The sequence below is a fragment of the Rana temporaria genome, chromosome 5 (assembly GCF_905171775.1).
Source record: "Rana temporaria chromosome 5, aRanTem1.1, whole genome shotgun sequence".
NCBI lineage: Eukaryota > Metazoa > Chordata > Amphibia > Anura > Ranidae > Rana > Rana temporaria.
The window spans coordinates 158,071,596-158,083,836 of record NC_053493.1 but is presented as its reverse complement, the minus strand read 5'-3'; the positions used below and the strand labels follow the sequence as shown (position 1 = coordinate 158,083,836).

The 12,241-nt window shown below is 44.1% G+C and overlaps 1 protein-coding gene across 1 annotated transcript in view; it reads right to left on the bottom strand.

The window, feature by feature from the left end:
• The window catches only part of TRANK1 (tetratricopeptide repeat and ankyrin repeat containing 1), a 207,117-nt gene that overhangs the window by 118,236 nt on the left and 76,640 nt on the right, over nt 1-12,241 (bottom strand). The window contains 2 exon segments of the mRNA XM_040354425.1: nt 6,959-7,144; nt 7,147-7,199. Coding sequence (XP_040210359.1) covers nt 6,959-7,144; nt 7,147-7,199 — 239 coding nt within the window.

Here is a 12,241-nt window from a genome sequence, read left to right as displayed (position 1 = left end):
TACAGTGGGGCTGCCATTCCTCAGGATTATATGTCCCACAATCCTCCTTCTTTTTTTATTCTATTTCTTCCTAGCCGATATGAAGGCGGGGGAAGAAACATAGTAGGCTCACTAGTACAGCAGCGCAAAGAGAGGGGCAAGGGAGGGGGAAAGAAGACCATGCGGCTGCAGTGGCGTCACTAGGGTTGATGTCACCTCCCCTCCACCAACTATAGTAGCCCCTTAGTACAGACCCCCCCTCCGTTAGTGCAGACTCCCCACTAAATATAAACCCCTCCCATTAGTACAGACCCCTCAGGACAAACCTCCCCCCTCCATTAGTACAGACCCCCCCCCCCAGGACAAACCTCCCCCCTCCATTAGTACAGACCCCTTCCATTAGTGCAGACCCCCCCCTTCCATTAGTACAAACCCCCCCCCTTCCATTAGTACAGACCCCCTTTGCATTAGTACAGACCCCTTTGCATTAGTACAGACCCCTTCCATTAGTACAGACCCCCCTCGAATTGGTAAAAAAAAACCTCCATTAGAAAAAAAAAACCTCCATTAGTAAAAAACCCCCTCCATTAGTAAAAAAAAACCTCCATTAGGAAAAAGCCCCCTCCATTAGTACAGTGCCCCCTCCATTAGTACAGTGCCCCCTCCATTAGTACAGTGCCCCCTCCATTAGTACAGAGCCCCCTCCATTAGTACAGAGCCCCCCTCCATTAGTACAGAGCCCCCCTCCATTAGTACAGAGCCCCCTCCATTAGTACAGAGCCCCCTCCATTAGTACAGAGCCCCCCCCTCAGGACAAACCCCACCCGAGCGGCAGCTGGAGATAAGAGGATGACAGTGTGAAGACGTGCCACCCGGGGGGAGAAACATAGTGTCAGATTCCAGAACAAATGCTGGCACGGACCTCCCCCGACAGCGTCACTGAGCGAGAGAGCGGGTCTCTCTCCGAACAGCCGCTTCGCGCTCCTCTGACAGGAGGGGCTGGCTTGGGCAGGAAACAGGGCGGAGAGAGCAGGGGTGACCAGCGACGGTGATTGCCCCGCCCCCGACAGCGTCACTGAGCGAGAGAGCGGGTAACTCCGAACAGCCGCTTCACGCTCGTCTGACAGGAGGGGCTGGTGGGCAGGATTTGGAAACAGGGCGGAGAGAGCGGCGGTGACCAGCGGCGTCCAGAGGGACGCAGACAGAGAGGAGGAGGGAGTGGAGCACTCTGGCGCTTGAGCGCCCCCACCTCTGTGGCGCCTGGGTGAACTGCACCCCGCGCACCTGCCTCGGACCGGCCCTGCATCGATACATACCTAATCTGCGTATGAGGATCAATCGGTTAACAAAAATTACACAGCTTTTTTGGCACTTTAAATATGATACATCCATATCAAAAAATCTCCACCACACCTAGCAGCCGCTCACATCACACAAACATACAAGCACACTCCCATATGGTGGATAGAACAGTGCTGACAGCATGAGCAGCATGTGCCAAAGGGGACATCAGTCCCGAACAGTAAAAGCCACCGCCATCTCATCTGTACCCACCAGTGCCACCTGCCAGTACATATTGGTGCTGCCAATCAGAGCCCACCAGTGACATCTATCAATGCCCATCAGTGCTGCCAATCAGTGCCTCCTATCAATGCCTTCAGTGCCAAATTTTATAACAAAACTATAAAACGGGTTTGCTATTTGTTTTCTTTAAACATTTTTCTGCCTTTTTTCTTTGCAAAAAAAAAAAAAACAGCAGTGATTAATGCCACCAAACAAAAGCTCTATTTGTCAGGAAAAAATGTCATTTGGGTAGAGTGTTGCATGATCACGCAATTGTCATTCAGAGTGAAAGCACTGATAGCTGAAAATTAGCCTGGGCAGAAAGGGGGTTTAAGTGCCCCGCGAGTGGTTAAATTATTTCACAATTAAATACAGTAAAACCTTGATTTCGAGCATAATGTTCCATAAACATTTTGTAATCCAAAGCACTTGTATATCAAAGCAAATTTTCCCATAAGAAATAATGGAAACTCAGATGATTCGTTCCACGACCATTTATTCATTTCAGTTTATAGTACATATAAAAAGATTATAGCATTGAGACCATGTTGTGTAACCATAAAATGTCCATCCATAAATGGCAGCCTCCACAAGGGGATTAGAAGCAAAATCCAGCAGGAGCTACAGAGTTTTAAAGAGAGGAGTGTAGCAATATGGTTACATTTAATGAAGGTACAACATTTAGCAACTCATATGGTTGATGATTACAACAGGCACATCCAAGTCTGGGATAAAGCTGTCCACATAGACCATTCTCACACTGCCGGCTCTCACCGATGTCAGTCTGCAATCATGATTGAGAAGACTACCCTGAAAGGGAAGCTTGAAGCGCTCGTGGAGTGCAGCGTGGAAAGGAGGACATCGATAGCGGTGCAGAGGATGGCCTATGTAGACAGCTTTACCCTGGATCCCTGCATACTTAGATGTGTCAGTTTTAATCATTAAAGCGGAGTTCCGGCCACAATTTCACTTTTTAAATATAAATACCCCTGTAATACACAAGCTTACTGTATTCTAGTAAGTTAGTCTGTAAAACTAAGGTCCCGTTTTGTTAGGTTGTTACAGCATTTAGACACTTTATAAACTAGCATTAGGCCGTGGCCATCTTAAGTGTGGGCATATGAAGCCAGACTGTATGACTTCCTGGATTTCAGTTTTGCAGACCTTGCACATGCTCAGTGCTGCACAAGCAGTGTAATAGGTTTCAGGTCAGGTTTCCACAGCAACGGCAGTGTCAGACGAAGTTGCCGCCCCTTATGCAAACCTCTCCTGAAATAACACATTAAAAGTTGATATGCGGAGGGGATAGGGATTGCCGATCGCTGAAAGTAAATGACATTAAAAGTTAATAATAAAAAAACAATGACATCGCCCACTAAAAGTTGATAAGCGGGCATGGGGGGGGGGATTGCCGATCTCCGAAGTTGATAACCCGGGGAGGGGTTGCCGATTGCTGAAAGTAAATGGAGAGAAATGACAATCAACCGCCGATCGCCGAATATAAATGACACTGACATTGCACATTAAAAGTTGATAAGCGCGGGGTGGGTTCTGCTGCCGGTCGCTGAAAGTAAATGACAATCAATGACATCGCCCATTAAAAGGGACACTGTGCAGCGGGGGCCGCGATTGGATCGCAATTCATTAAAAAAATAAAATTATTGAAAAATTTATTGAGAAGTGTGGGGGGGGTGAACCGCAGGAGCCGCGAGTGACATTTATTAAAAAAATTATTGAGAAGCAGGGGGGGGGGGCAACCGCGAGTGACATTTTTTGAAAAAGTTATTGAGAAGGGGGGGGGGGGGGTGTGAACTGCGGGAGCCGCGAGTGACATTTATTCAAAAAATTCTTGAGAAGGCGGGGGAGATGGGGTTAACCGAGCGACATTTATTGAATTAAAATTCTTGAGAAGGGGGGGGGATCCGCGAGTGACATTTATTCAAAAAATTCTTGAGATTTAGTTTACATTTTTGGAGGAGGGGGGGGGGGTCCGCGGGAGCCGCGAGTGAGATTTATTAAAAAAAATTCTTGAGAAGCGGGGGGGGGGGGGGGTGAACCGCGGGAGCCGCGAGTGAGATTTATTGAAAACAATTTTGTGAAGGGGGGATCCGTGGGAGCCGCGAGTGACATTTATTCAAAAAAATCATGAGAAGCTGGGGGGGGGGGGGGGTGTACCGCGGGAGCCGCGAGTGACATTTATTGAAAATTTTTTGGAGAAGCGGGGGGGCCGCGACTAAGTCTGCCTAGCAACTACCGTTTTAAGGTATGTAAAAAAATTTTATTTTTTTTACTCAGCTAATGAAATTTTTTAGAAAGTGCTGATGCAGAGTTTAATTTGAGGGTGGAGCTCCGCTTTAACCATGTGAGTTGCTAAATGTTGTACCTTCATTAAATGTAACCATTTTGCTACACTTGGAGGTGCCGATCTTCTCTTTTATACTCAGTTGTTACGTGAGGCTACTTGTATATCAAGACATGGCTTGTTCGGGGTGCTGCCGATCGGACATCAAAGAAGACACTGTGAAGGGGGGTTCCCGATCAGCCATCATAGAAGAATAGAAGACACTGAGAAGCGGGGGGGGGGGGGGGGTACTGCCGATCGGCCATCAAAGAAGACACTGAGAAGGGGGGGGTGTTTGCCGCCGATCAGCCATCATAGAAGACACAAGACACTGAGTAGCGACGTGAAGAAGCTCATTTAAAATACTGAGAAGGTGGGGTGTTGGCAGCTACTGCCGATCGAAGGACCTAAAAAATTACTGAGAAGGGGGGCAGCGTGTTCGCGTCTCATTTATAAAATATTGTGAAGCGGGGGGGGTGATCCGCCGGTGCCGCGAGTGCGGATCATTTAGAAAATATTGAGAAGCGGGGGTGTGCAGCGGGGGCTGCGGTTGGATCGCAATTCATTAAAAAAATAAAATTATTGAAAAATTTATTGAGAAGTGTGGGGGGGGGGGGGGTAAAACCGCAGGAGCCGCGAGTGACATTTATTGAAAAAATTATTGAGAAGCAGAGGGGGGGGGGGGGGGGGGGCATCCGCGGGAGCCGCGAGTGACAAAAATGTATTGAGAAGGAGGGGGTGTGAACCGCGGGTGACATTTATTAAAAAAATTCTTGAGAAGGGGGGGGGAGATGGGGTTAACCGTGGGAGCCGCGAGTGACATTTATTGAATTAAATTCTTGAGAAGCGGGGGGGGATCCGCGAGTGACATTTATTTCCAAAAATTCTTGAGAAGGGGGGGTGAACCGCGGGAAGCCGCGAGTGACATTTATTGAAAAAATTCTTGAGAAGCGGGGGGGGGGATCCGCGAGTGACATTTATTGAAAAAATTATTGCGAAGCGGGGGGGGGTGAACCATGAGTGACATTTATTCAAAAAAAATCTTGAGAAGCGGAAGGGGGGGGGGTGAACCGCGGGAGCCGCGAGTGACATTTATTGAAAAATAAGTTGTGAAGGGGGGGGTTTGAGGGGCCGCGAGTGAAATTTTTCCCAAAAATTCTTGAGAAGCGGGGTGGGGGGGTTTTTTGGTGAACCGCGGGAGCCGCGAGTGAGATTTATTTAGATTTTTTTTTGAGAAACGGGGGGGGGGGAGCCAAGGAAGGGTGATTTAGATAAAAATTGTATCCATAAAGGAGAAAATGTGGATATATAGACTGGGAACCTTAATCCCTAAATGGTTAAACACAATGCAATTTACAAGCATTCCTAGAGCTACACTATATTAAAAGTATAGGAAGACCTGCCTTCACACGCACATGAACCTAAATGGCATCCCAATCTTAGACCTTAGGATTTAATATTGAGTTGGCCTACCTTGCAGTTATAACAGCTCTTTCTGGGCAGGCTGTCCACAAAGTTTAGGAGAGTGTCTATGGGAATGTTTGGCCATTCTTCCAGAAGCACATTTGTGAGGTCAGGCACTGATGTGGCCGAGAAGGCCTGGCTTGCAGTCTCCAGAGTGAAGTCTCCTCCACCAAAACTCACTCAGGCATGTCTTTATGGACCTTGCTTTGTGCATGGGTACGCAGTCATGTTGAGGAACAGGAAGGGGACACCGCAAAACTGTTCTACAAAGTTGGGAGCATTTAATTTGTCCTAAAATGTCTTGGTATGCTGTAGCCTTAGAAGTTTCTCTTTCACTGGAACCAAGAGGCCAAGCCCAACCCCTGAAAAAAAAACACCCCACACCATAATCCCCTCTCCACCAAATGATTTGGTCCAGTGCACAGAGCAAGGTCCATAAAGACATGGATGAGTGAATTTGGGGTGGAGGAACTTGACTGGTTTGAGTACTGATTTCAATCCGATAGAACACCTTTGGGATAGCGGAGACTGCGAGCCAAGGCCTTCTCGTCCAACATCAGTGCCTGACCTCACAAATGTGCTTCCTGAAGAATGTCGAGCATTTCCATATACACACTTCTAAACCTAGTGGGCAGCCTTCCCAGAAGAGTGAAGCTGTTATAGCTGCAAAGCGTGGGCCAACTAAATATTGAACCCTACGGACTACGACTGGGATGCCATTAAAGTTCACGTGCGTGTAAAGACAAGGCATCCCATAAGAGGGCCAATGAGAGCTGCAGAGGTGAAGGTGTGTGTCTGTGTAAATCCAGGAAGTGAACAGGCAGCAGCTTCAGCTGCCCAGTGTTAAAATGGTTGCAAACCAGACTCAGTGGAGGGAGATTTCTGCAGCATAGTACAGAATCACAGTATATATAAAATAATATGCAAAGTGGTTGGAGGTAAGCTCTAAACACAAAGCTACTGTAGGACTTCTGTACAGAGGAAATCTGATGAGTGAGAGGACGAGATACTCAATCAGCCTGATGCACTATCGAGGAGTGGTGAGCTTTTTGCCTACATGTGCAGGAGAGTGCAACACAGGACTCTATCCCCCTACCCCAGCTATAGTAATGCAGAAATAATACATATCCTTCCAGCATACTTCCTATTCCATTCACCTCTGTGTTCCATCTGGGACTTCTCCGATTATCATACAGCCCAGGAATCCAAGCGGGGATTAAGATATGCATCCCAGAGACCATTGTACTTTATATACCACTTTTAAAAGGGGCTATACACCGGAGGGTGGCCCTGTGACTACTATATCGCTATTTGGTACAGCCTTACTTTCATTTATCCAACATAATGGGAGTTTGCGCTGTGTGAGCAGCCGATAGGCCAGCATTTGATAACGTTGTCAGTTTTAACTCTTGGTGTGGTGGAGTTTTTTTTGGTATAGATGTATCATATTTAAAAGTGCCAATAATGCTGTGTAATTTTTGTAAACCGATTGATCCTTGTACCTAGACTATCTTGTGAATCTTTAATCCTCTTCTTGTATACGTCTTTTGACCAAGGACGATTCAGTATACACAGCAGAGGGTGCTCTTTATGATCACTCTCCTTTTATACATAAGTAAAATATTGCAGGGAAGTTTTATTCTTTTCTGTTTTTATATCAAACACATACCTGTAACTTCTTCTGACTGAAAAAAACAGGTGAGGTTGGCTTGCCAGATGTTTTTTTACGGCATCTTCTGCTCTGAAATTCTTTTTTTGTTTCAGAATAGCTGCAACATCCTTTTTGTGCTCGTTGGAACAATGCAGGGGTCAGCTCCATAATTCAGCAGCATTTTTACATATTGTGTTTGACCTACACGACAGGACATAAAACATAATGCAAGCTTTCAGATATCTTAAAAAATATATACAAGTAGTCAGTGCTAAACCACAGAAGCTACCAAAAATGAAGGCAGCTAGCAACAGGGTATATATACGGAAATGCCTCAAAAGCATACAACAAAATGTAGTGCCCTAATACATTAAAAATTAATCTTAGAAGCAAACAGAGTCCAAAAAACACATCAGATGCTTGTAACATAAAAACAGCAGCAGTGCACTTACATAGAAAGCTGCCAAATGAAGGACTGGAAATTGCAGCGTGACATCAGTGTATAGCGTGTAGCGTGCCAACACATTCTTCAGGGGATGCTAGTAACTTACTAGGGTTCCCTAAAGACATGCAAATGGCTGGCGCGAAAAGAGGCGGGGCTATACGCTGACATCATGCCATCTCTGGTCCATGGGTATCGATAGTTTCAAAAAACTATTAGATAAGCACCTAAACGACCACAACATACAGGGATATACAATGCAATACTGGACATAAAATCACACACATAGGTTGGACTTGATGGACTTGTGTCTTTTTTCACCCTCACCTACTATGCAACTATGAGCCTGGTGTCTGGCTCCATGTGGCGAGTGCTTTCTCCCATATACAGTTACATTCTCACTCCCCCTAGTGGTGCAGAGTTAAAGCTTTAGTGAGAGGACCAAGGGTGGATGGATGGAGCCTGGATTGCCATAGAGCAGTGATGGTGAACCTTGGCACCCCAGATGTTTTGGAACTACATTTCCCACGATGCTCATGCACTCTGCAGTGTAGCTGAGCATCGTGGGAAATGTTCCAAAACATCTGGGGTGCCAAGGTTCGCCATCACTGCCATTGAGGAAAGCTGATGCGTGTTGTTTAAAAATGCACTATTTGCTGCACCATCAGCTTTTAGAATTGGTGAGTGGGGCATTTTTTAGTCACAAGCGGTGATCTTCCTTTCCCTCTGGATGGTGAAAGTCACACTGGGACAAGAAAGATTCTAAACAGGACTCTATACATATGGATTTTTTATTTTGAGAGTAATCTTTAATGTATTAAGGCGCTTCATTTGTTTCATTATAATGAAAGCTTTACTTTTATTGCCATCAATCCTATATCATTTAATGAACCTGGTGTGCTAAACTGAATTTGTGCTCATGCCACTTTTCACCAGTCTGCTTCCCAAACTGTAAAAACACTTTACTAATACAGTTGTCAAAGTCAGAGACTGAATCGTCCTCCTCAGACATCTCTACTGTTAAAATAAGCAAGTGTCTGCACAAGACCAGTTTTGCTGCATTAAAGATAGCATTGGTGCATGTGTACCTACTGTAAACGGTTTGATGAGAAGGTACACACTTTTATAGGCAAAACACTGGACCCGTCTTCAGCAGCTGTATCATTAAGAAAAGTTTGACTTTTTGACATAGCTGACCTTTGGCATTTATGGTACTGTACTGCCATCTAGAGTTTGCAGACAGAAATGCTGATATATAGAGATTGATATAGGACACAAAGGGGATTCTACCAATGAAAATAGCCCCTTTCACACTGGGGCGTTATTTGAGCGTTTTTCGAGCAAAGCCTCATCTGCAATCCCAATGTGCTGGTAAAGCACTGCTAAGACCCTAAAGTTTTAGGGTGGTTTTGCAGTGCCTCAGTGTGAAAAGGTAAGGCGTTTTTACAGCGCTTTCAATTTATTTCAATGGAGAGGGGCGTTTTTGGAGAGTTTTTTTCAGCGCCCAAAAGCTGCTCCAAAGATGCTGCTTGCAGGACTTTTCTCAACGCCCCGCCAGTGCAACGCCTCAGTGTGAAAGGGTAAGGCGTTTTTACAGCGATTTCAATTCATTTAAATGGAGAGGGGCGTTTTTGGAGCGTTTTTTTTCAGTGCCAAAAAGCTGCTCCAAAGCGTTTTATGAGCGTTTTAATAGCGCTATTTTTAACGCTAAAACACTGTAAAAACGCTTCAGTGTGAAAGGGGTCTAAAGCTTCAAGAGAATGTGTGCCAAGTTCAAGAACTTGCTTCCAGTAATTGATAACCCCCCCAGTGGCGTTGGCTAAGGAAATCATGGACCAGCTATAAATGATGGGCTAGTCACTTTTAGTACCTGCTTCTGAATGGGTGCATCTATTTATGAATGAATGCATATTTGTAGCACTGTAGTACTGTCTTGTATGTATTCCTGCAACTGTTAGGAAGTATGCATGTGCATCATTCTTGTTTAGTAACTCAATATACACCGACAAGCAGCTGGAAAAGAAAAATAGCTTCCAACACACTTAAATGCATATTTAACCACTTAAGACCCGGACCTTTAGGCAGCTAAAGGACCAGGCCAGGTTTTGCGATTCGGCACTGCGTCGCTTTGACTGACTTCGTGCGACCGTGGCTCCCAAACAAAATTGGCGTCCTTTTTTTCCCACAAAATAGAGCTTTCTTTTGGTGGTATTTGATCACCTCTGCAGTTTTTTTTTTGCGCAATAAACAAAAATAGAGCGACAATTTTGAAAAAAATTCAATATTTTTTACTTTTTGCTATAATAAATATCCCCCCAAAATGTATAAAAAAAAATTTTTTTCCCTCAGTTTAGGCCGATACGTATTCTTCTACCTATTTTTGGTAAAAAAAAAAAAAAAATCGCAATAAGTGTTTATCGGTTGGTTTGCGCAAAATTTATAGCGTTTACAAAATAGGGGATAGTTTTATTGCATTTTTATAAATTTTTACTACTAATGGCGGCGATCAGAGATTTTCTTCGTGACTGCGACATTATGGCGGACACTTTGGACAATTTTGAGACCATTGTCATTTTCACAGCAAAAAATGCATTTAAAATGCATTGTTTACTGTGAAAATGACAATTGCAGTTTGGGAGTTAACCACAAGGGGGCGCTGAAGGGGTTATATATGACTAATATGTGTTTCTAACTGTAGGGGGGTGTGGCTGTAGGTGTGACGTCATCGATTGTGTATCCCTATAAAAGGGATCACACGATCGATGACGCCGCCACAGTGAAGAACGGGGAAGCTGTGTTTACACACAGCTCTCCCCGTTCTTCAGCTCCGGGGACCGATCGCGGGACTCCAGCGGCGATCAGGTCCGTGGGTCACGGAGCTTCGGACCAGGTCGCGGCCACGGCTAGGTACTAGCACAGGACGTGCCTGTACGTGCAAGTGCCCAGCCGTACCATTCTGCCGACGTAAATGTGCAGGAGGCGGTCCTTAAGTGGTTAAATGAATATATGCATTTTCTGCAACACAACATGCTTCACAGATCATTAACTATTTTTTGGCCTATTTTAGGGACACTTATGAAAATAAATCAGACTTTAAAGAGGTCTGCTGTGTGCTTGTGCCCAGGATACTCCCAGAAAACAGGTTGTCAAAAAGCCAAGGATACACATAGCCCCGTGGAATGAAGCAAGCTGTTTTTGACTAAATACAGATATCCTAAAGAGGACTGCCTTTTTCTTAGCATAAGGACATATCCTGCTCTTTACCCAAAAGGAGAACTAGAAATAACTTGGTTGAAGATAAAAGATTAGATTTTTCCCAGATAAGAATCCTAGAGTGGTAAGCAGGTTACATATCTGGGGAACTTATTCAGGCATTCTTTGGATGGAGCTGTCAGGAACAGATTGTTCAGATATGGGACAAGAACATTGACTCTTAGGTGTCTGTTTAATAAACTGTGACGTTTTTTCACAGTTCAGTTCTCGGCAGTTCTCAGAGGAAAATTATCTCCTCTGCAGCCGGTTTAATAAACTGAGAACTTCAGTTCTCAGAGGGAGAACAGAGGAGAAGTTTTTCCTCTGAAAACGGCTGAGATCTGTGTAAAAGTGGGTGGGCTGCCTGTAATCTCATGAGATATTGGGAGATTACAGTGCATCCGAGTTCAAAAGTGAAACTAAAGTTTAAAAGAACATGTAATTACATGTTTTCAGACATGTGATAACTATAGATCCTGTATACATACACATGGGTGTGTGTGTGTATAAAAACACACACACAATATTTATATATATATGAATATATACATGTACAGTATATATGTATATATATATACACATGAATATATATATATTCATGTGTTTGTGTATATATATATATATATATATATATATATATGCGCACACACACACACATATACATGTGTATATAGATACTGTATATATGTGTGTATATATATATATATATATATATATATATAATACACACACGTATATATATGTATACACACACACACATATATACAGTATCTATATACACACACGTGTGTGTGTGTGTGTGTGTGTGTGTGTGTGTGTGTGTGTGTGTGTATATATATATATATATATATATATATATATATATATATATATATATTTTTTTTTTTTTTTTTAATGTTGTTAATATTCATTTTTAACTCACTGGTGCTGATATTAGGAAGAAATAAGCATTCTTCCTCTCATCACACCAGCTTCTCTCCCAGATTCTCCACCTCTGAGCTGGTGAATCTGGAAGGGAGATATTTCAGGTGAAGAGCTGTGAAAAGCTTCAGATCACGGTTTATTAAACTGGCCGTTTGTGACAAAACATCCATGTGCTGTGATGTGAAGTGGAGAATGTGTTCTCTGCTCCTTATCACCGTTTATTAAACCGGCAATGCTCTGTGATAAGCCGTGATCACCAAAAATCAACTTTCTGTCATTAGATCCAGCATACTGCTGACATCTGCAGAATGCCGTTTTTTTTTTTTTTTTGTACTTATTGTTTTATCAGCCGTTGTTATCTGGCTCAGAGCGGGGATTCCTTCCGGGTATAGGCGTTTCTAAGCCAAGCGGAGTTGATTGACGGGCTGCTAAAGCGCGTCACGCCTTCCGAAAATACCTATACATATAGCGCCGTAAACACCCGAGTGTCACATCGGGTATTTTCGGAAGGCGTGACGCGCTTTAGCAGCCCGTCAATCAAATCCGCTTGGCTTAGGAACGCCTATTACCCACAGAAATCCCCACTTGGAGCCGGATAACAACGGCTGATAAAACGATAAGTACA